The sequence below is a fragment of the Sceloporus occidentalis genome, unplaced genomic scaffold, assembly GCF_023333645.1.
Source record: "Sceloporus occidentalis isolate IW3139 unplaced genomic scaffold, rSceOcc1.0.p SCAF_2, whole genome shotgun sequence".
Classification (NCBI taxonomy): domain Eukaryota; kingdom Metazoa; phylum Chordata; class Lepidosauria; order Squamata; family Phrynosomatidae; genus Sceloporus; species Sceloporus occidentalis.
In genome coordinates, this window is record NW_028316982.1 from 118652211 (window position 1) to 118677431 (window position 25221).

At 39.8% G+C, this 25221-nt stretch overlaps 1 protein-coding gene across 2 annotated transcripts in view; it reads left to right on the top strand.

Moving 5' to 3' along the window:
* Positions 1 to 931: 931 nt before the first annotated feature.
* Positions 932 to 25221, top strand: part of LOC149318930 (DNA-directed RNA polymerase III subunit RPC1) — a 47658-nt gene continuing 23368 nt past the window's right edge. For both annotated transcript variants that reach the window (XM_089510702.1, XM_089510703.1), the window contains exons 1-19: positions 932 to 1047; positions 2732 to 2867; positions 3925 to 4062; positions 4980 to 5151; positions 6215 to 6369; positions 7730 to 7969; positions 9770 to 9932; positions 11160 to 11296; positions 11972 to 12075; positions 12532 to 12673; positions 14337 to 14477; positions 15676 to 15745; positions 16368 to 16495; positions 17456 to 17594; positions 18020 to 18184; positions 19461 to 19633; positions 20768 to 20879; positions 21788 to 21906; positions 23318 to 23455. In XM_089510702.1, the coding sequence (XP_089366828.1) occupies positions 1004 to 1047; positions 2732 to 2867; positions 3925 to 4062; positions 4980 to 5151; positions 6215 to 6369; positions 7730 to 7969; positions 9770 to 9932; positions 11160 to 11296; positions 11972 to 12075; positions 12532 to 12673; positions 14337 to 14477; positions 15676 to 15745; positions 16368 to 16495; positions 17456 to 17594; positions 18020 to 18184; positions 19461 to 19633; positions 20768 to 20879; positions 21788 to 21906; positions 23318 to 23455 (2616 nt within the window). In that variant the 5' untranslated portion in view covers positions 932 to 1003. The remainder of the gene's footprint in view (positions 1048 to 2731; positions 2868 to 3924; positions 4063 to 4979; positions 5152 to 6214; positions 6370 to 7729; positions 7970 to 9769; positions 9933 to 11159; positions 11297 to 11971; positions 12076 to 12531; positions 12674 to 14336; positions 14478 to 15675; positions 15746 to 16367; positions 16496 to 17455; positions 17595 to 18019; positions 18185 to 19460; positions 19634 to 20767; positions 20880 to 21787; positions 21907 to 23317; positions 23456 to 25221) is intronic.

Consider the following 25221-nt stretch of genomic DNA (forward strand, 5'->3'; position numbering starts at 1 on the left):
GGAAAGCTTTACTATACAAACTCCTTTCTCTGTTAGTCTCAAAGTGCTACAAAATCCCTTTGTATATGGTGCCAGCATGCATAGTGGTCTGAGCATTTGGATATGATTATGGAGGAACCAGGGTTCAAATCCTGGCTGGGCCATGGAAACCCCCTGAGTGACCTTGGGCAAGGCACACTCTCTCAGCCTCAAAGGATGGCAACGACGACAAACCCTCTCTGAAGAAAGTGGCGAAGAAAACCCTGTGATAGGTTCACCTTAGGGTTGCCAGAAGTCGGAAACAATAATAAGAAACATCTTAACAGGGATGTGGCTTTTCAATTTTATTTTAATGTTTTAATTTATATGGTCATTGTATTTTTATTTGCCATTTTTTGATTGGGAGGGGATTTCTTTTTAAAATGAGAATTTTATTATATATTGTATTTTATTGTATTTCGTTCTGTAACTCGCCTTGATTCCCTCAGGAAAAGGTGGGTTATAAATATTATTATTATTATTATTATTATTAAATAATAATAATAATAATAATAAAGGAATGAAGAAAGGAAATTAATTAATTTATTATTATTATTAATTTCATTCCTTCCTTGTTAATAAAAATTATTATTATTTAATAATAATAATAATTAATTAACTTCCTTCTTTCCTTTTTCTTTCTTAGTTGCACCTCCCATCCTAGAGAGGGCGCTGCAGGAGAGCGAAACCCGCTCCAAAAGTTGCCTTTCCCTATAGTCTTTACGTCAGTGGTCCCTAATACTGTGCCCTTTAAGAGAATTTTGGACTCCAACTCCCAGAAGCCTCAGCCATGTGGGCCAATGCGCTGGGATTCTGGGAGCTGAAGTCCAAAAAGTCCCTTAAAGCGCAGTTTGCTGACGAACCACTGCTCTACGTCACTAGCGGCCGCTGATTGGCTGCTGCCGGCTGAGCAACGGTTGAGGGAGGGTAGTTGGTCTCGTGCACGTGGGTCGCTCGTGCCGCCGCCGCCGCAGCAACCGCCACTATGGTGAAGGAACAGTTCCGCGAGACCGATGTGGCCAAGAAGATGTAAGCGGGCGGGGGAGGGAGGGGCTGTTTCATGATGAGGGAAGGGGGCGGGGCTTGCGTGGTGGCTGACAGGAGAGGGAAGCAGTCGAAGTTCTGGGGGTTCGAATGTTGGTGGATGGGCTGAGCGGGAGGGGCTGTCTCAGGATGAGAGGAGGGGGCGGGGCTTGTGTGGTGACTGACAGGAGAGAGGGGTTCGAATGCTGGTGGATGGGCTGAGTGGGGCCCAAAATGGCGGATGGGGGGAACTGTATGGAGCCTCTGAGGGGCCCCAGCAAATTCAAGCATTTACATTATGTGGCATTGTATTTACACACACAAAGCCTCTTCACACTTTCCCAAGATAAAACATCCTTATGGTTGTGCTTTGTTCCCCCCCACTACAACCTAATAAAGCTCCATTAATCATACTGTGTGAGCCACTGTGGCGCATTGGTTTGAGCGTTGGACTCTGTGGAGCCCCACCTTGGGCCCTAGTCACACTCTCTCAGCCTCCTCAGGGGAAGACAATGGCAAACCCCCTCTGAACAAATCTTTAGGGTCGGAAACGACTCGAAGGCACACGGCAACATCACACTTCAAACATGTGATTGTACGTATTCAAACGTGAATCGAGGAACACGAGAGATAGTTATTTTGTGGGTTTTGGGGGCTGTGTGGCCATGTTCTAGAAGAGTTTATTCCTGATGTGCCTGAAAAACCCACAAAACAACTATCTCTCGTGTTCCCCGATTTGTGTTCTCCAGCGTTTTCTGAAGATGCCAATCAGAGATGCTGGCAAAACGTCAGGAATAAACTCTTCTAGAACATGGCCACATGGCCTGAAACATGGCCTGTGGGAAGCGCACAAGCATAATGTGACTACAAGAGCACCTTCCAAATTGTGGTTGGCAGCAAATGATTTGCAGAGACACAACGCCTTTAATATTGAAAGGAATATATAACTAACATCACTTGCTGTCTATGGCCCCATACAGGCAGGCCAAAATAAAGCTGCTTCGAGTCACTTTGGAAGTATGCTGTATGCGCCATGTCAAAACCACAATCCAGTCCTAAGGACTGGAGCGCAGCTTTGGTGCAGCTTCCAGACTCTTAGGATACATGCATCATTGAAACAGCATACCTCCAAAGTGACCTGAAGCAGCTTTATTTAGGTCTGTCTGTATGGGGCCATTGATAATCATATCCTCCACGTATTTGTCCAGCCCACCAATTAAATCTGTCTAAAGTTGTGACTTCACCTTTATTTTATACCCTGTTTTTCTCCTGGAATGTGGTCCAAGGTAGCTTGTAGCATCATTTTGTAGCATCCACAGGTTAATTATGTAAGAAATGAAGAGGCCCTTACTCATATCTGTCCTGAATGTCCCATAGTTCAGCCTCATCCTGGGTTCTGATGATATTCTTGCCTCAATCCACATTCTGAAAGACAGTTTAGAGAAGAGGAGAGGATCATGGTAACAACTGAAGGATGCCCTAAATTGTAAAGTGGCTGGGGGGGGGGGGGGGACATGTTCAGTACTAAATAAAAAAGTGTGACTGCACTTTAAATCTACTTACTTGGCATGTTGGCTTTTTGGCATCCCTTGCCTGCCAGAATTAAGCTACCATGTTTGGCAGTAAGTAGGGCTTCGAAAGCGCCATCAAGGTATTTATGATCCCCCGTGGTGCTGTTTCTCTATTCCAGAAGCCACATCTGCTTTGGGATGAAATCACCAGAAGAGATGCGGCAGCAGGCTCACATCCAAGTCGTTAGCAAAAACCTGTACAGTCAAGATAACAATCACTCTCCTCTGCTACATGGAGTACTTGACCATAGAATGGTAAAACCTTTTGCTTCTTAATGCTGTCTTGCTTTTGAAACAAATGTGGCGTAAAAGTTCAAGGCATAAATATCCAGCCAGTTCTTGGAACCAACTAACTTAGGCTAAACCAAAATGTAATATGTCCGCTTAACATAATGCTAGCTCAAATGCAAAAGTTTGTAACAGCTGTAGTTAGTTAACACAGGATTGAAAGTGTAATGATGGAGCAAATGAATTGAATGCTGAACGTCCCAGGTTCACTGCCCACCATCTCTTACTGAGAAGGATCTTCAATAGCAAGACTTGGGCGGGCGGGGGGGGGGGGGGGAACTCAACTGGAAAACCCCAGGAACCAAAGACAGTGTGGACAGCTCTGAGCTACCATCTATTTGGTGGCCTAAATGGAACACAATCTGTTTACATACCCATTGCGTTTCTGATGGTATCAGCACTTTATTGCATCTAAACTGCATTTTCATGAAAGGTGTTTTTGAGAGCCTAGTTCTTTGTGCTTCAAAAAGAAACAAAACCTTTCATATTTCTCAGTTCGGAATTTGAAATATTTTTGCTGAAACGAATTGAGTTTGGTTGGTATGAATATTCCCGGCTGGATAACTGTTTTATTTGAGTCTTGGTAGAACTTAGAATTTGAGGTAGAAATATTTTGTGTTCTGAGAATATTGACCCGTGTAAAACATTCATGAAACACAAAAGATCCAGAACTGGCAGAAATTATTGGTAGAGGATATTGGCAGAGGTCCATAATCCCTCTCCTGGTGAGTGCTCTCTTTCCCATCCAAAGTGAAATTCAGAAAGGGTGTGAGGATTGTTCTTATAGTCATGTTTCCATCATGTTTTTAATGTGCTAGGTGCTTTCATGAGGTTAATTCTGGTATTATTAATATTCTAATAAAACCCTGCTGGCCTTCCATAGAGTTGTGGGGCCATATTATGTCCGTGCTTGAGATTCTTTCTCTCTCACCATAATGTACAGATGATTAATGGTGGGGTGTCTCATTAATCTGGCAGCACTTTTCCCCACTCATTATTGTTTTATTTGTCTTTTCTCCCCAAGGGTACAAGTGAAAAAGATCGTCCCTGTGAAACCTGTGGAAAGAATCTGGCAGAGTGTTTGGGTCATTATGGCTACATTGACCTAGAGCTGCCTTGTTTCCATGTTGGATACTTCAAAGCTGTGATAGGCATTTTACAGGTAAAATTGTATTTAATTTGAAGAATCAGAAATGATAGGACTGGGATAGGAAAGAACTTTATGTGAAGATCTAGTTGGGACAGTTTCTTTGATAAGGCAATTGGTCTAATATGTAAAAATGAGCTAGCCAGCAGAACTGATTCCTAACACTATGTGTTTGAACTGACAGTCTTGGCCTGTCGCTTTGCTTTTGAGTCATTGCAGTTACACTATACGAAATCCATTGGGTTTGCTTTGACACACTGCAGTACAAAGTTTACTAAAGAAGAGAGCTTGTATACTTTAATAAGAAGGTCCCTAGTTCTTATTTCCCCTCACGTTTGACCTCCCAAAGTCATCACTAGTCTCCCTCTCACACTCATGCTCTCTCTCTCTCCATCTCTCCCCATAGTATGCAGAGCAGAATTTTTAATTTGTTTTGCAAAACTGTTGTAAGGATTATTGTGAAGTCCTTTGAACCTTCTAAGGCAACATTCATTTTTCTGCACGCAAAGGAACTTACTTATGAGTAAACAAACATAAGCTCAGGGTGCATGGCAATAGAAATTAATCATGGCTGTCTTCATGCTGTTTTACAGAACTGGACGACCACCGATATTTAACAACTAGAGTTTCTGACTAATTAAGTTAACTAGTTAGGTTAAGTGCTCTGTAGAGCAGATTACCCCATACATTTATATTAATTTGGAGTGATATTTTGTTTGTTTGGGAGCTTGTACGATTTTCTTAGAGTCATTGTTTTTCATAGAAATGGAGTGTCAACAAACAGGAAAATCAACTCATTTATCCTTCTGGCATTGTGCCTATATATACATTCAAGCAGGGTTTCGGGGTGTGCTGGGCAACAGTGAATCATGCCATTTCATGTAGAAAAACAAAAGCTGAGCTTAATGATTTTTGTGATTTTGTTTTGGAAGATGATTTGCAAGACATGTTGCCGTATCATGCTGACAGTTGAGGAACAGAAACAGTTTTTGGATTACCTGAAGAGACCTGGCTTAACTTACCTCCAGAAACGGGGCTTGAAAAAAAAGGTGTCTGAAAAGTGTAGGAAAAAGAACACTTGCCCACATTGTGGGGCTTTTAATGGTGAGTGCAGAAATATACTCTTTGGTTCTTGATCCCCTTCTGCACCCAAAGTCTGAAACTTTTTAGGTCAGCTAGTTGATGTTTGTGTATCTTGCTAGCTGTTGTCCAGTTGTGAGTAAAACTCATCAAATACACACTGCTTACCTTTTCATTGTAAATGATCTAATGGTGAAGCAAGCAAGGAAGATGTTCATGCATTTGGTACACTACAATGGCTCCTCCAGACCTCTGATTGCTTGGCCAGATTATTTATTTTCCCATTCTTCCCTGAAGCAGTTCAACTGGTCATAATTTGTCTGTTTTGGTTCTTCTGTTAATTTTATGACAACTCTGTGAATAGTTTTAGTTTAAGAGATTGGCCCTGAGTAAGTAGAAGTTTAACTTGGACCTGCTCTGAGTCCAACATGTCTGTCACTACACCATACTTACTCTTACTCTGGATCTTAATCTAATAGCTCAGTATATGGTTTGTTTATTGTAGTGTGAATTTTTAAGAGAGAATAAAAAGAAAAATAACCATAGGTCATGTGTGAGTTTGAGTCTGTACTGAATTGCTATAAAAGATTGTCAGTCATGTATGGCAAGCCAGCCTTCTCAGCAACTAGTCCTGAGGATATTCTCTGAGGTAAGGCAGGCTTTGGGGACATAGAGCCCATACAGACAGGCCAAAATAAAGCTGCTTCAGGTCACTTTGTAGGTATGCTAAGGACGGGAGCGCAGGTTCGGCGCAGCTTCTCACTTCTTAAGATGCATGTCTCATTTAAAGAGCATACCTACAAAGTGACCCAAACCAGCTTTATTTTGGCCTGTCTGTACAGGCCCATAGTTTGGTTGGATCTGGTAGCCTTCCCCTGTGATGACAACTTTGTCCGCCTTCCCTTACCACCACTACATTCACTCTCTCTCCCCACCCCCAGTTACTGTCACTCCATGAACAGTTATGCCAGCCCAGTTACTTAAATAGGATCACATTTTTACTAACCATATTTTTTGGTAAGTCTGTTTGCTAAACATGACTGGAGAGCAGACCAATGTCAATTTGTGTTTATTTTTCCCCTTGTAGGTACTGTCAAGAAGTGTGGTTTACTAAAGATAATCCATGAGAAGTATAAGACTACTAAGAAGATAGTAGATCCCATTGTGTCTAACTTCATGCAGTCTTTTGACACTGCTATAGAGCATAACAAAGAGATTGAATCCTTGCTTGGGAAAGCTCAGGTGAATCTGAAACCTTTCTAATTCTGTATTGGTTGTATACATTCTTCCTTTAGATAGGAAGAGATCTGTTAAGACTGAAACAGCTAAATATCTTTATATGTAATGGTTCTTTTGTTTTATGCCAGAGAATTATAGCCTGTCTCAGGCTGCATCTGTATTGCAGAAATAATACAGTGTGATACCCCTTTAAAAGCCATGCTATGAAATTCTTGCATTTAGAATTTTGTAAGATATTTAGCGTTCTCTGTCAGAGTGGTCTGGTACCAAAACAAACTACAAATCCCAGCTTTCCATAGCATTGAGCCATGCCAGTTAAAGCAGTGTCAAACTGCATTATTTCTGCAGTGCAGATGCAGCCTCAGGGACAACTTTATCTGCAGTGATTATTAGTACTATCTTATGCCTACCCAACCTGAAGATTATCCTCAAGGAATTCTAGGAGCTCAGGGTAATTGTGGCACATCTGCTAAAAGTGGCATGTACGTGCAGGGTCCTGGTTAAAAGGCAATCCAGTTTAAAGATATTGGGTAACAAGGCTTCTAATATATGTGTATGCAGCCACTGAGAGCTTGGTTTGAAAAGGTCAGGGTTGATATTAGTCAAAAATGTCACAGGAGTTCTAATGAGATGCCTTCAAAATCTGTACGCAAAGAATCTAATAATAGGTCTTTGTTGTATGCCTGGGACTGATGAGTGCATCTTGATGAAAAAACATGTTATTGTCTTGGGAGGTGGGAATACTACTTATTGGGGTGGGGACAACAACAAGGGTGGCCAGAATCACTGTGTAAATTTTCCAAGCCATGGGTTTGTGCCTCCACAGATGACCACCTGTATTTCCTGTATGGAGTCTGTCTCATGAGAGCTATTATATCTGACCACTTCAGTAAAGTATATGTGCCTTTATAAAAACACATCCTGCCATATTGGAGGTTCTTCACAGTATGCATTTTGACATAATTGCAATTGCTAAAATGGAAAATTACTGTGATTGTTAGCTCAGGCTGAAATGAAGTATTATGCAGAATTAGCATGTTGAAACACACAGCAAAAATTGGGCGGTTAGTGAAGGAGCATAGAAGTCAGCAATACGAGGACATGGAATGGAGTGAAGAGAAAATCAGTTTAGCAGCTGTAGGGTTTGAGACTGGACAGCTGAAAGTACATATTCAGTGATGTATACATTGTGATCCTACACATTTATGCTCCTGAAGTGGTGCTGTAATAGCTTGTTGTACCTTGCTGCTTTAAAATTATCTGACAAACCAGTAGGTGTGATTATGTGTTGAGATGCAGCCAAGAATGCATTTTCCTGCTTTGCAGTGCTAACATGAAATTGTAAATCTTCTGGATTTTATAGGAGAACTTGAATCCCTTGGTCGTTTTGAATCTCTTAAAGAGAATTCCTGCAGAAGATATCCCTCTTCTTTTGATGAACCCTGAATCAGGCAAGCCTTCTGACTTGATCCTGACACGACTCTTGGTTCCTCCACTGTGCATTAGGCCCTCTGTGGTGAGCGACTTAAAATCTGGCACCAATGAGGATGACTTAACCATGAAGTTGACGGAAATAATCTTCCTCAATGATGTGATCAAAAAGGTGAGGTGCCTTTTCATTGTACATAGAGGAATGGGGATGGCTGTGCTCTGCTTCTTACTGATGCATTTTACTGAGCCCTGGTGGTGCAGTGGTTAAATGCCTGTACTGCAGCCATTCACTCAAAACCACAAGGTTGCGAGTTCAAGACCAGCAAAAGGGCCCAAGCCCGACTCAGGCTTGCATTCTTCCGAGGTCGCTAAAATGAGTACCCAGACTGTTGGGGGCAAATTAGCTTACTTGCTAATTAGCTTACTTGCTGTTCACCGCTATGATCTTTGGAATAGCGGTATATAAATAAAAAACAAAAAAATGGCCGCCTGATTGAGGTGCTTTTAGCATTTCAAATGCATGTGTGGGTAGTTATTTCAAACCCTACAGCTCAAGCAAGTGCTTTTCCTGTGTTACTCTCTCTGTGTGCACACACATGCATACATATACATATTCATTGATTATATGTTAATTGTGGCTTACTGCAGGTACAATGCTCATCTTTTTGTGGGTGGAATTTAGTCAGAATTGGCTTGGATCGCTTTTACTTATAATGCCACTTCTTTTAATTAGTGAAATCCTTATAACGGAATTCATTGATTTTAATATGACTTAAGTTTAGACAGCTTAGTTTGGATCCAACCAAGTTGGTTGTTACAAGAAATTTTTGAATTTCTTTTTTTTTCTAGTAAAGATCACAGAAAAATTGCTGTTTCATAGTCTAATGTCAATAATCAGATACAGTGAGCCTATAGGCAGGCTTCTCTTCTGTGGCTTTCAGCATACACTGAAGCCGTAGTACAATGTTATGAGTGGCGCACATCTGTGATCTCATGAACATGCCCTATTATTTTCAATGGGGCATGAACATATGGAATTTTCCCCTTATGCGGGGGGGGGGGGGGGCAGACCAGATCCCCCGCATAAGGGAAGGGAGGACTGTATAAACATACTCAGGAGTACAGCTTCAGTAGGCCATAGAACAAAATACAATGAAATCCACAAAACAGCAACATCATTTTTGGGCCAACTAAAAAGCACAAAACAAATCATGCAAGCTTTTGAACCTGCATCCCAGAGGGGAAAAGTGATGATTTTAGAGTCATGGGCCTTCAAGGATCCTAGGAGAAGTTACTTTACTGCTGCTAATGAAGTTTAAATTTTACTTCCCTTTGTTTCAGTCTCTATATGGTCAAGAAGGGGAGTTTCCTCTGCTTGCATTGAGATATCTTAACTACAATAGAAACAGCATCTGATACAAAATGTAGGCCTGTGATTCTAACATCATCACTTTTCTTCACCAGTATGATTTTTAGACATATTTTGCCTGATAAAGAAGGCAGTAGAGCTTTGAAAGTTTGCAAGATGTGTTTTGTGCCTTATAGTTGGCCAAAAATGCTATTGCTGTTTTGAGGATTCTGGATTCAGATATAAACCGTGTGCAATATCCTTTGGCAAAGGAGGTGTCTCAGGTCCAAAACACACTGCAGAAATAATCCAGTCTGAGACCATTTTTACTCTTCTGGTTCAGTGCTAGACAATCCTGGAAATTGTAGTTTATTGTGGCACCAGAACTCTCTGATAGAGAAGGCTAAATGTCTCACAAAACTACGGTTCCCAGAATTCCCTAGCATTGAGCCAAGACAGTTAAAGCGGTCTCAAATTGGGTTATTTCTGTGATGTGTTTTGGACCTTGGTTCTTGAAATCACATACACATTTCTTGAATTCATATGAAAATGGCTATAGCTAAATTTTCTATGAAAATTTGAATTTGCATGAATTGAAACCTATTTTCTTTGTTCTCATTTCAGCACAGAATATCAGGAGCCAAAACTCAGATGATAATGGAGGACTGGGATTTTCTGCAGTTGCAATGTGCTCTGTATATTAACAGTGAACTCTCTGGTATTCCTCTCAACATGGCACCCAAGAAGTGGACAAGAGGGTTTGTTCAACGACTGAAAGGGAAGCAGGGTAGGTGTTCCAGCATCCTCTCACTTTGCCATAGCTACCATATTTCAATATACACAATTGCTTTAGTCAAGCTCTTTTATTTGAATTGCCATGTAGACTCTCTGCCACTTGGCCATGTTTATCCAAGTGCTTATCAGTGGGCTGATCCTTACTAATGTATTTGCATTTACTGGAATGTATTTAACACATTCCAGTGAAATGAAAACATTTTATATGGTGATGCAGTTGTCAAATCCAAGAAAGTCAAATTGGATCAATTATACTTTTCATTATGGAGAATACTATGCATTATACTCTGTGTGTTTGCTGCCACCATTATTTTTCTACCTTACTTTCTCAATGTATTCCTGCCCCTAATATTTATTCATCTGGCTCACACATCCAAAGGTCCCCTACTCACTTCAGCAACTTCACACATGCTTCCTTTTGTGCCTGGATTTCTTTCTGAGGAACATCTCATGATGCCACCTCACTCTGTCCCTTCAGATACCTCATCAAAACCCACCACCCCTGGAACCTTTAATTGAACCTTATCTTTGTCATCTGCTTTTGTAACTGGGCATAAATATATACAGAGGAACAGAGTGAATATTTTCCTGTGATTCTTGCCTCTGCCTTCCCCATTGTGTTGTCTTTTGTCTGATGTATTAGAAATATCTGTACCATTTGTTAAGCATCCTTCTGCCATTTAGAACATATTATAATTTTAAATCTAAATAATTTAAATACAATCTAAAAATATATTCAAGAAAAATATTAAAAAATAATAAAAACAGTCAAATAAACTAGAGATCACAGATAAAGCATAGGTTTAATTGAAACCTACTGGATAAGCCTGAGCAAGTCACATGCTCTCAGTCTCAGGGGAAGGCAATGGCAAACCTCCTCTGAACAAATCTTACCAAGAAAACACGATGATAGGTTTTCCTTAGGGTTGCCATAAGCTGGAAATGTCTTGAAGGCACCCAGCAACAAGTAAATAAGACACACTGCCAGTTAGCTGGCAAAAAACCCTATGTAAATTATTTATTTATCAAAAATATTTACAATTGCTTCTTTTCCAAACAGGGCAAACAAAGTGAGATACAATAAAATGGATAACATATTCTTTAAAAATCCAGTTTAAAAAATTAGTTTTTAACAGTTAAAATCATTTCCATCTTACTCCCCCATAGTTAGTTTTTGTTCTACTTCATCCCCCTTCTCTCCTTTCTGTTTTTTTTAAAGGTCGGTTTAGAGGGAACTTGTCTGGAAAGCGAGTAGACTTCTCAGGCAGAACAGTTATCTCACCTGACCCAAACTTGCGAATTGATGAAGTGGCTGTACCAGTTCATGTTGCAAAAATACTGACATTTCCTGAGAAGGTAACTAGAGAACATTAAATCTCCCCTTGAACCCTGGATGTTGTGGTAGCTCTCAGAATTTCTGTGTATGTTTCTATCAAGGCTAATTCTTAAGCTTGGCCTAGATTGCCAATTCAGAGAGATCTCATATGGAACTAAACATTCTCTTGATTACACTTTACATTCTATATTAACAATCTCCATTCTGTTGGAGCTGGTCAGCACATGTGGCCAGTCATGTAAACTGCTGAGGCTAAAAAGCAAGTAGCATATCAAACAGCAGAAGGGCAGAAATAAGGACTGAGCATCTGCCAGTAATAAACTACATAAAGGGGATATGGTGGTTGCTATGCATGTTCAAGTTGACTCAAACTGATGGCAACCCTACCCTAGGGTTTTCTTCATAAGATTTATTCTAAGGAGGTTTACCACTGCCTTTCTCTTAGGTTGAGGGAGGCTGATTTGTACAACATCAAAATATTCAGACCTTGGGTTTCCATGGTGTATCAGGGATTGTACTCTTGCTTTCCCTGACTCTTTCATCCAACACTCAAACCACTGCACAATGCTAATTCCCCAAAGGAAAATTTGGGCATACAAGTTTTATCTGGGGCAAAAAAACTTTGAACCAGGCCTGTGGTTGAATTGTGGTATTGGGAATATTTTGCATTTTTAACAAGAACATTGCTTTTGCAGGTGAACAAAGCTAACATAGACTTTATGAGGAAGCTTGTTCGGAATGGTCCTGAGGCTCATCCTGGTGCAAACTTCATTCAGCAGAGACACACGCAAATGAAAAGGTCTGGCCCTATGTCTGAGGTGGCTGCTTTCTGTTTCATAGGCATTTCATTCTGTGCAGTTTCAGTTCTTGTTTTGAACATATTTAGAGGTTCTCAGAATTGTTTGTTTCTCTTTATTTTCACTCATGTGACTGTAAGATTTGGAAGAGGTTCCATATATAACCCTACCTCATTACTGAACTGGGGTAGGGAATTATACTTAAGGGCACTCATTGATACAAGTAGCTCTGCACCCTAACTTGGAATAAGTTCTATAACGCAAAACATTGGCTATCAAATATGGTATGGATTTCAATGATTCAACTCCATTATCATTGCTAAGAGTCAGTAGTCCTCTAAAAGCATGGCTTTAGTTTCAAATGAATAGGTTCCTTATTAAAGCTGGAAAACAATAATTGCCTTTGAGATTTTTCTTTTGCATTACTGCTTTTCTTTTCTTCCCTTACCCCTCCCTAGATTTTTGAAATACGGAAACCGTGAAAAGATGGCTCAGGAGCTGAAGTATGGCGACATTGTAGAGAGGCACCTTATAGATGGGGATATAGTCCTGTTCAATCGGCAACCCTCCTTGCACAAACTCAGCATTATGGCTCATATAGTAAGCAGAATAATTTCCCTTGAGGCCTATTTATTTGTTTGTTTGTTTATTTATTATTTGTTGACTTTTTTGCAGAAAGTATTGTTCCTGTCTGAGGGAACTGGAAAGTAAAAGCCTGTCTGTGCATCAAATGTGATCTGTACATTTCTCCTTTTAGAACGAGGTGGCAGATTTTCAGCATGTGGAATTTACTTTTAATAGAGCCTTGCGGTAACCATGTGCAAAGCAGTGATATGGAAAGATGTATACTAAGAAGGAAAGGACTGTCTGTGAGCATATGTTGAATGCAGGAATTTATTATCAGTACCACAAACAAAACCATGGGTCCTTTCAAACAAACATTGACTAATTCAAGCATTCCATCCACTCTCCAGCAACCAAACTTGGATGTTAATGTTTTTAAATTATTTATTTTTTAGTAAGTTAGTAGGCAGATGCTCTTGCTGGTTCACCCAAATTTCCCAGAGATCTATCAGTAAATCCTAACCTCATGCTTGTCTGCCCATACTTTACAAGAAACAAATAGTGTATTTTGCGTGCTACCCTGCAGCTTCATCCACATAATATGACTCATTGGCCAAGACTAATCTAAATAGAACACTGTCCAGGTTAGATTTAGCAACAATACTTGCTTGAATCCTAAGTGTTTGATCTCTTCACAGAAGGAGAGTTCTGTTCCTGGGAAGAGTCCTTCCTTGCAACTATTCTTGTGTAAAAGGCTGCAAAACCTTAGGACCCAAACCCGTGTTAGCAAGAGAAAACTAACCTTATGACATATCCCTGAGAAAAACTGGATCTATACATGCAGCAGAATGAACTAGTAGAACTGATTGTAGCAGTTAAGGTTGTGGAAGAGAGAGAAGCAAAATTTTAAAGCTCCTTTTATTTAAGTTAGAAATCCTTTTATCATATGTGAATAATGCTAGCACATGGGGAAAAGATATATTGTCTGTTCTAGTTTGCTGTGCTCATCTACTTGCATAAAATTCTTTTCATAGGAAAGTGTTTGTTGTTGTTGTTGTTGTTGTTGTTGTTGTTGTTGTTGTTGTGTGCCTTCAGGTTGTTTCCAACTTAGGGCGACCCTAAAGCAAACCTATCATACAGTTAACCAATTGCATTCTGAAATGACACAGTACATTGTTTTTTGTGGATTTTTTGGGCTCTGTGGCCATGTTCTGGAAGAGTTTCTTTCTGACGTTTTGCTAGCATCTGTGGCTGGCATCTTCAGAGAACATACAGTACATTGTTCCACCTTCTGCTGCGTGTGTATATCCAGCCAGCATTTTAAATTATTGAGAAAATGCACATTCTCAGAAATCCTTTACATTTTCTCTATAAGAATACATTGTATCCTCTCTTTCCCTCTCTCTTGCTGAAAATCAACTAGGACATGTGCTTTCTCATCTGTTAGTTGGATCTGGTTATATATCACCAAACATTATGTCTTGTGGCAATGAATCTCTATATAATACAGTGTCATCTTAAACCTCTAGTAGTGTTTGGAAACAAAATAATAAAATTGTAATTTGTTGCAAAGGATATCATTTTGTGTATGTGTTAAAAAGAGAAACATTTTAAATGATACATTTTCCAAGAACACTGTTCACTTCTTTGGATATCTTGGCATGTTTTCTTCTATCCCCTTTCTTTATTTTGTTTTCAGGCTAGAGTAAAACCACACCGGACTTTTAGGTTTAATGAATGTGTCTGTACTCCATACAATGCTGATTTTGATGGTGATGAAATGAACCTTCATCTTCCTCAAACTGAAGAAGCCAAAGCAGAAGCCCTTGTCCTGATGGGGGTAAGCATTGTTCCCATTATTTGTTGAGATGAAGCAGGTTGGGTGGGTGCTGGTTAGTTTTCATTTCTGGTTATAGTTTTCAGAAATTATATATGTACAATTTGTGGGTAACTATGTAATATTCTTCTGTCTTCCCTACTGTATTAAAAGAGGAGGCTATAATACATAAAGACAATAGATAGATAGATAGATAGATAGATAGATAGATAGATAGATAGGAACAAATGTGGTAACAGGTTATTATGATCCATATAGTTGAAAGTGGTGTGTTACAGATTGAAAAATTACCACTTCAAATGTTTGTCTTCAGCAAAGATTATATTTTATTTCTAGATTTTCCAACTGCCGGCAGAATTAGTTAGAAGCTATAACCAGTATTATTACTGGGTGTCAAATGTATATTTGGTACATAAATATGGCCCTCTTGCAAGTGAAAAGCAAACATCATGTAAAGTTGGCACAGTCTAGCAGCATGGACCAAAAGCACTCACGTACCATTTCATGCCTATATACATCTGATATACACATACAGCCAATGAGAGAAACGTAACATTAATGTATGGGAGTGGACTGCCTTTTATCATATAGACAATGGCCCGTTACACACGGGCCTTTACGGGGTTGGCCAAGGACCTAGCATCCATACCGGCCTCACCCCTAGCACGTGACGAGGGCGTAAAGATGGTGGCGCCCTATACACACAGGCGCCACCATCTTTACGTGCTGGATGCATAGCATCCACACGTCGCGCCCCAGGTGTGACGCCACGAGTGTACGAGTAGCGCCTCGCGGCGTCACATCTTGGGCGGAAGAAGAAGCGCCGTTTTGGGGCTTCTTTTTGCTCCGCGAGGGAGCCGTGCGGTTTGGCTGCTGCGGCTCCCTTGCGGAGCAACCGGCAGCAGCACAAGACTGCCCCTTCTGGGCAGTCTGTAACACGCCAATGTCTGTTAAAATACTGTGAAACCACTGAGGTCTAAATAAACCTACTCCAGGCTTGATATGGAATTAAGACCACAACTTGGCCTAATTTCTATTACAGAAAAAAAAATAGTCTGGGGATCTTGCAAGTTGTGATCTGTGTTATGAGGTCTCTTAGAAATATGTAATTACAAATTTTAAAAACATCTGTGGGACATCTTATGAAATTGTCTAGTTTAATGAATGAGTTTTTAAAAAAAATATTTTTCATTTCATTTAGACCAAAGCAAACTTGGTAACTCCAAGAAATGGAGAGCCCCTTATTGCTGCAATTCAGGATTTCCTTACAGGTCTGTTTCTGGTTTTTTGTTAGTGTATATGTAACTCAGTATTTTAGAAAGACTCTTGAAATCTCTTGTGTCGAGCTAATGTTAGGTCATATCTGATGTGAGGACTGGGTTGTCCTTGCTCCTGCTTTAGAGCATTATTTCTATAAAAATTAATATGGTGTCATATATGTACGTTTGCACCAAAGTAGTGCATGTTGTATTAAATCATAATTTCTCCAGGATTCAGTACATGCCTGGAAAAGCAGCTAAAGAAGCTTTCCCCAAATTAACATGTGTACTATCTTAAGAGAGCTGTGTTATTTAGGCAAAAAAAATCCCATAAGCACTTATCCCCATTTCTGGCAGTAAACAATGAGAATAAATAACATAACCCCAAAATGTGTTGCCTGAAGTGGTTCCCAGTGAAGAGGAATATGCCAAAAACTTGCTCTATCTTCATGTTTTTGTAATTTTTTTTTCTTACCCTCTTTAGGTTCTAATTTACAATTTTAATGAAATAACTAAAAAATAAACAACATTTTGTTTTCATTGTTCTTCTAATGCTTTTTGCATTGAAACTTTTGGCCCACGTGATACAAATTACTCTTCTGCTTTTTTCTACTGAAGTACTTTTGTTTTTCAGGTGCCTACCTTCTTACGCTGAAAGATACTTTTTTTGATCGAGCAAAAGCTTGTCAGATTATTGCCTCTATCCTGGTTGGCAAGGATGAAAAAATTAAAGTTCGCCTTCCACCTCCAGCAATTCTCAAGGTACTGAGTTTGTAAGGGAGACAGAAAGGGGTTGAGTGTAGTCACTAATAACTTATTTTTCTCCTGGATGGTATTTTTTGTATGGTTGAAGATCAGGGCATTTCTCACAGCCGTGTGCAAAAGACATGCTTTGAGAAGGGGAGAGAAGAGAAGCATATTGGAAAGGTAGCACACTCTACCTTGTAGAATCATTTCAGGACAGCTGAACATGTCTACTTGATGACTTAAGTATCTGTCTCATACTGAATATTTCAAATTGCAGTAAATACCACCATTTTTAGCTTCAGAGATTAATGTTAAAATGTCATCTTATTAATGTAGTTTAAGCTAAAAATTGCTGGTTGTTCCATTTGAGTTCACTCTGCTTCAGTTTTCTGTATAAATCTTATTGCTAAAATAAAAACAAAGATTTTATCATGCAATGCAAAACGCTGTAGAATCATAGAGTTTGAAGGGAGCACAAGGACCATCTGGTTGAACCCCATGCCATGCAGGAAAATACAACTGAGAGATTGCTATCCATCCTCTGTTTTAATATCTCCAAAGGATGATGCAAAGAAATAGTGCTTAATTCCATTCGCTGAACATTTGAGAGAGCCAGCATATCTTCTTGCCCTGTGTCAATGCAGATTTTTCAGTCTACTCCAGAGATTAATTAAGGACAAATTTTTATCTGTGAGTACAGCTGATTTAGTCTCATTCAGTTCTTGAAAAGAAGTAAAGAAGTGGTTGTGAGTCCCTAGAATGGGAATGAGGATATTCTGGTTCTCCAAAGGTTGACAACTATCATCCCATCACCCTTCATTAGTGCCCAGGTTGTCTGAGTATGATGGGAATTGAAGTCCAACATTTGGAAGGGGGTAGGTTTCTTACCCCTACCAAAAGTCCAGTATTGAAAGTTCTAGTTGGTGGAATTCATTCTGTGTGTGTTCATAACATTTTGTCTGTGTCCTCTTTCAGCCTGTAACTCTGTGGACAGGAAAGCAGATTTTTGGTGTCATTCTGAAGCCTAGTGACAGTTGTCCAGTCAAAGCCAATCTCCGAACCAAAGGCAAGCAGTATTGTGGCAAAGGAGAAGATTTGTGCACCAATGATTCCTGTAAGTGGAAGTGGTATTTCATCATTGACTACAAGTTCACAAAAATGTCCTGGCAACAATGGCTTTCAGCTTGCTCATTTACTTTTCATGTTTTTTGGTGAAATATGCTGCTTAGGAGAACCAGTGTGGTTTGATGTTGGACTACACCTCTGGAAACCAGGTCTCAAATCCCCACTTGTCCATAAAAAACCCACTGGGTGACCTTGGGGACATCACACTCTCTCAGCCTCAGAAGAAGGCAATGGCAAATCCCTCTGAACAAATCTTACTAAGGAAACTCTGTGAGAGGTTCCCCTTAAGATTGCCATAAGTTGGAAATGACTTGTATGCTGAGGTACCCTCTCAATGGGAATAGAAGAAACCAGTGATGAAACCAGCATTTTTTAGGATGCTTATATCACTATCTTAATGGGTTTGTGTTTCAGATGTTACTATCCACAATAGTGAGCTAATGTGTGGCAGCATGGATAAAGGAACTTTAGGATCTGGATCCAAGAATAATATCTTCTACATTTTGCTGAGAGACTGGGGACAAGTAGAAGCAGCAGACGCTATGTCACGATTAGCCAGGCTTGCTCCTGTCTATCTCTGTAAGTGCTTAGAAGAAATGCCTTATACTATTTTATTTATTTACTTTTACATTACAGATTATAGTAACGTTTGTCTTTTATGCTCTCAACAACCCAGTAAAATCAGGTAAGGAGAGAGAAAGTGCCAGGCCAAAGTCATCCATTTTGTTTTCTGGTGAATTCTGGATGTGAGTACAGACCAATCTAGTTCTAGTGAGATACATTAGGTAGTACAACACACTAAATCTATTGAGAGCTTTTTCTGCCTCCTTGATTTGAATGAACCTTTGCACAGTAGGAAAGTGCACCACTTGAGAAGACCTTCTAAATAGCTTTGGGTCCTTTCACACTGCAACATTTTAGTGACATTTCTCTCCTTTAACTACCATGATTCCATCCTATAAAATCTTGGGAGTGATAGTCTGGTGAGGCACTGGAGCTTTCTTGTTAAGAATTCTAAATGCTCCTTCCATAAACTGAAAATCCCAGAGTTCCACAGGATGGAATTCAGGCAGTAAAAGTAGAATAATAGTTCTAGAATTCTGTATTGTGAATGGGTTCTCTATGACAAGAGCTCCAAAAATGCAAATACAGTGGGGGCAGAAATAGATGTTTCTGCCCTGGGACAGGGAAAAGATTAAATTCTCAGACAACCTTTCCTAACAAAATCAATGCAGTCATACCATACAGTCATATATGAACTGTGAAACTTTTGATAGTTGTGAAGCTTACTTCTTGATCCAACAGTTATTTCTTTGTAACTGCGCAGAACCTGAAATCCAAGCTGTTTTGTCTTCCTTCCACATGAGCTCTGAGGCTTGTGAATGGAGTTTCAGATGCCCCTACTAGACTGTTCTGAGCTGAACTGCTTGTTGAATCCTTCATGGCTGCCTCAACCTAGCTAAGCTAAGGCCCAGACATACCTCCCCTTTGTCTGAGATCTTGTCCAGATCACAGGATAAGCCTGTGACAAAGTTGTAGACTTACTTGATATTTCCCCTATATGCACACTGAGGAATATATAATTACACAAAACATAAAATACTTGAAAAGAAAATTTAAAACTTAATCTAAGTTTGTAAATTTGCACAATTTGCACAGTTTTTCCTATTGAGATATCCCTGCTGCTATGAAGATGATGCATGCAAAAGTTAGTAAACACATGTAACCTCAATAATCTTTGCTTTTGAAGCTAGGTTGTAAATATTTACAGGTGTAAAATACTTGCAAGATAATAACTGTGTGCTGTATCTAAGAAACTGATGTGTATCTTTGGTCTTTCTTTGTTAACACTCAGCTAATCGAGGGTTTTCAATTGGAATTGGTGATGTCACCCCGGGACAGGGGCTGCTGAAGGCAAAATACGAACTTCTGAATGCTGGTTATAAGAAATGTGATGAGTATATTGAAGCTTTGAAGACTGGCAAACTTCAGCAGCAGCCTGGCTGTACAGCAGAAGAGACACTAGAGGTGAGTTGTATACCTTCTGTGGTGTGAAGAATGGGAAATTCCACACAAAAATGGATTACACTCACCACTGCACAAGCTGAAGTAGAGAAATCCCATGACTTGAAATGTCATGGATAACTGATTGCTCACAGCCCCCTCCGTTAGTTTTTCCTCCTTACCTGTGCTCAGTGCAGAGCCCCTTATTCACACTCCTTCTCTGGTCTTGAATTTCTTAATTCTGTATTGTTCTGCTACCTCTACAATTTCTAATAGTCTGCTCATTCTCATTTTTTGACACACTATGCTCTCTTTCCCCCTCTCAAAAAAGCATATCCATTAAAGTTCTGATTCAGCACATTGATTTATTGGGATTTTGGGGGAGGGGTTGTTTGCTTTCTTTGTTGTGGAGCTGTTGTTTTATATTCTACTTGTTCCCCTTCTCCATACTTATTATCTCTACCTCCCACCTGCTCTACTCCCTCTAGAGTTTGAATGGTTTAACTACTTACCAAGTTGATGCTCAGATGTAAATATTTGGGTTAATGTAAATATTTGGGTTAATCACCTTAACCTAGGAATATTTGTGTCTTTGGACAAGGGAGGGGAGGCAGCTCCTGATTCTGAGGGCTGTTGGTTCCCAGGGACACTGTCATCTAAAGAACAAAAGGGATGGAGGCCAGGATAGCCCCCACCCCACAACAAACACATTGGTTGTTTTTGACTCATGTTGCTTCCACCACTTTGTTGAATTACCTAGGAGCAGTGTCCATTTCAAACCAATGTGTACATATGTGTGGCATACAGTGGTTTGACTGTTCAACTACAACTCTGGAAACCAGGGTTCAGATCCTCACTTGGCCATAGAAACCCACTGGCTGACCTTGAACAAGTCACAGCCATCCTTAGAGGAAGGAGGCAAGAACAAACCCCTTGTGAACAAATCATGCCAAAAAAAAACCCTCTAATAGTTTTGCCTTATGGTCACCAACAGTTGGAAATTATTTGAGGGCACACAGGAACAACAACTACTACATTTCTAGAGGGAAATACTCTAGAGGAAGTAGAATTTGTTAGGATGCAGTGAAAATTTTGATGCAAATTCAAATTAGGTACATTCTTGTTACAGTCACTTAATAACTGTAAGTCTCTTCCTAGGCATTGATTCTGAAAGAGCTGTCTGTGATCAGAGACCATGCTGGCAGCGCCTGTCTTAGAGAACTAGATAAGAGTAATAGCCCCCTCACCATGGCGCTTTGTGGTTCAAAAGGTAAATTGGTTAGTACTATATAAAATTAAAGGTTACCATGAAATCATACTTTTTTGTTGCTAATCAATACAATGTAAGATAGCAAAACTATTTTCATAAGGGCACTCCTGCTGTACCAACTTCCTCCCCCTGCCATAGATAGTTAATGTGGTTTGATAAGTGCAAACAGTTATTTCATTTGAGGCATCAAACATGGTCAGCTGGGTTGAACTGAAATTGTTGTTTTGCCCAACATTAAGTGTTAGTAACCAAACGTCAGTGGCCTGACAGAAACCACACGAGCTTAGAAACACTCAGAGCTAAGGAAAGTTGCTTTTTTGGACTATGAGTCCTAGAACTCCCCCAATCAGCATGACCCCAATAATACTGCACATTGGAGTGTTGGCGTGGCTTAAGTGAGATACTAACAACATAGAATTTTACTCCCCATATGTGATGAATGTCATTGCTGTACTATCCTTAGCACTATTACCCATTGTGCAGAAAATACTATCTTAATTTTCTGTTATACTGAGTACTGGGAAATGTGTTCTCCATACCAGTATTTAGACTGGCCCTGGAGATTTACATATACATGGAGTGGGCATTTTGTCTGCTTTGGACCATGAAAATTGGGAAATTGATACTTGAGTACTAGATAAATTATCAGTTTGATTACCAGGTTTTATCATCTGAGGTGCCTTCAAACTGAATATCCACCATGTACAATCTAATGTCAGATGAAGTCCTTTTTTGGTGGATTTTATAACATTTTCTTTTCTGGTAATCAGTTCCAAAAAGAATTCACATAACTTCATAATACACCTCCAACTTCATTAATAGTGGGTCATTTTTTCAATGTGATGCTTTGAATAATGAGATAAGAATGTTGCTTACATATTGTTCTGCGTGTCTGTGTTTCCTGGTAGGCTCCTTCATTAACATATCCCAGATGATTGCTTGTGTTGGACAGCAGGCTATCAGTGGGTCACGAGTGCCCGATGGCTTTGAGAACCGATCCTTGCCTCATTTTGAGAAACATTCCAAGGTAAAGAGCCTTTCATTTAAAGGGGCCATAAGGAGAAGGAGAGATGGAGGAACAATTCCTAGTCAAGTGTGGTGGCTGGAGATTGGGGAGTACAAATCCTTCCTGTACCATGAAACCATCTTGCCTTTGTAAACACCTCTTTCTGTCTCAACCCACTCCTTACATTCCATCTCCAATGATGATAATACTACCTGCTTACTTTACAGAGTTTCTGCTAGGACCTTCAAAATAATGTATTTTAAATGTTTTGAGCAGTCAGAAAGCCCAGTATAAATGTTAATGATTGCTATTAATTTGAGTGGAATATCTGTGCTAGTTGTTCTAGACTACAGTTACAAAAGTTAGGGGCCTTATTCTGTAAAGAGGTGTAATGGACAGTCTTCCAGCTCTTGGGTTTCCCCTCAGCCTTCCATGCTTAGAAGCTAGTGGGCATAAAATGCAATGCATTCATTCTTTCCCTTGCCTGCTGCAACTAGTTATATTGTATTTTTTCCTATCTCTTCTGAGGTCTGTTTCCATTAGAATCCACCAAAGAGTGGATAATTTAGTTTCTGTGAGATAAAAGCGAAAGGAATAAATTCTAGGAGCACTAGGCCTGTGGTCATGGAAGAAGAATAGTGAGAAGAACCTGTGGCAGCAAACTCAAGTCTTGCTGATAATCTGTGGTGTCTTGCTCTGGGATATTCTATGTACAAAATGGCCATCATATTTCATTCTTACTGGTGGGCATCTATTCTAGGACCACATGGACAGAAATGGCAACAATTTTTTAAAAAATGAAGTGGTTGGAAGACCACATTTGACTTGGAAAAGCTGGGTTTTTTTTAATGTTAAACAGCACAAGGTGGGCTGAAACTTATTTAAAAGATGAGGGCTGATCCTGGAGGCTTCCAGAAGAGGCAGCTCTTGCTTTCTTTTCCAGAGAAAAGGTCATTCAGAGTATTTGGCAGCAGGAATGAGGGCTGCAAAAACAGCCTTGGCGGCTGCGTGTAATAATACATTGCACTTTGCCCATCCCCTGATGAACCTGATTGTTTTGGATGTTTATGTGGCATCTTCTGAAGAATTCCCAAGGCAAAACCACTCTGACAAAGATACCAGCTAATTTAACCATATGTGCAACCAGTATCCTAACTGAATGTGTAGTTATATTTACAGTCTGCCTTTCTTCCAAGGAGCTAAACTAAATGGTTTTCTCTTTCCTATTTTGCCCTTGCAACAATCCTGTGAGGTAGGTTAGGTTGAGAAACAGAGACTGATCCAAGGCCACATGACTTAACTGAGACTTGAACCTGAGTTTTTCCCAATTCTAGTTAGATATTCAGTTGCTATACCATGCTAATTGTGGCATTCACGAATTGTGAATGCATGCCCGAGTGCAGCATACTTCAAAAGTCCTTTTTTCTTGCAGCTTCCAGCAGCTAAAGGTTTTGTTGCCAACAGCTTCTATTCTGGTTTGACACCCACTGAGTTTTTCTTCCATACAATGGCTGGCCGTGAAGGCCTCGTTGATACAGCTGTAAAAACAGCCGAAACTGGATACATGCAGGTAACTGAGGACACTTGCCTATGGTAATAGACATTCCTTGTGTACCAGCTGTCATGATTGATTATGCTCCAGTAAATTAAAACCTTCACTTGACTAGTCTAAGTTAGGAAAATAAATATCTTTCCCTTCTCATCTTCTTCCATCTCCCTTCAGTTCCACTTTCTAAATAAAGAAAGAGTAAGAACCGAAGGAAAGGACATCTTTACGCCAGTGTAATAGCACTGGGATATATATTCTGCCAAATATATATACTTATTCCTCCATATTCGCTAGGTTTGGGGCACAAGACCCCCATGAACATAGAAAAACCGCAAATAACAAAAACACCATGTTTTTACCTGAGGGGACACCTCTCTAGGAATCTCTAGGTCCTCCAGTGCAATTCTGTGGTCAACGTTCAACAGATACTGACCATAGTACTGCCCTGGAGGAGCTACAAAGGCCTAGTGGAGTCTTCTCTCTAGGAATCTCTAGGTCTTTCAGGGCAACTTTTGGTTAAAGTTGACTATAGAGTTTCACTGGAGGACCTAGATATTCCCAGAGACAACATATTAATCAAATCCATGAATAATCAAAACCACAAATATCAAAGCCGCAAATATGGAGGGACGAGTGTACTTAAATATGACCTCCAGATCACTTTGTCTTGGAAAAAGGCCTGCTGTTGGACTAAAATGTTTTTGAAGCGATTCTATAATTTTTAATCTGTATTTTTTTTTTAAATGTTGCTTGGCACCTTGAGTCTCATTATGGGGAAAAGGCAGGATAAAAAATCAGTTAAATAAATAAATGAATAATATTACCCAGGAAGGGCAGACTACTAGGGAGTATGCCTTCTAGGAGATGTTAGGGAGCATTTGGAGGCAGGGTTTTTTGGTGGGTTTTTTTTAAAGCATTAGAGGCAGCAGGGTGGTGTGTCCCTCCAAGGTCTCCTAAGGATCTAATATGATGCTCTTTTCAAATAAGACAACTAAAAATGTATTGAAACCTGGTAAAGACAATGAAGGAATTGAAATAGTCAGAGTTCCCATAGCTAGGACTGGCATGGTGACTGAAGCCAAGAAATAAGAAGACTAAGAATGGGAAGGGAAGCTTTGAAAGAACTAGAAAAGATCCTAAAAAGTAAAGCCATACAACTGAGCACTAAGTAAGAATTGTCCGAGCCATAGCATTCCACATCACCATGTATGGATGTGAGAGCTGGACAGTGAAAAACGTGGATAAGGAAAAAAATCAATTTATTTGAGATGTGGTGCTAGAGAAGAGTGCAGAGGATGCTATTGAGAGAAAAAACTCTGAATAAATGGGTCCTGGAAGCCAAGATGACAAAATTGAGGCTGCCATGCTTTGGTCACATCATGAGAAGGCAAGCTTCATTAGAAAAGATAATGATGCTAGGAATGTCAGAAGGCAGAAGAAAGAGAGGAAGACCACACATCAGATGACTAGACTCAATTAGGGAGATCATGGGAATGAATCTAGAAATTCAAGTAGAGCAGTGGACGATAGTGTGGCTTGGAGATGTTTCATCCACAGAGTTGCCATAAGTAAAGGCCAACTTGAAGGCAGTTAACAACTACAATAATAATATTTATCCATAAATTTATGTGTGTTAGATAGGAGTCCATCAAGATTGGTCCTTGATGTCTTCAGTCGACAATAGTGGTGACATTTTTGGAATGTTTACTTGAGAAATTCAAATGGAGTAGTTTCTAATTATGTTACAGGCTGGTGGAACTGGTTTAGTTTCTATTTATATTGTTGCA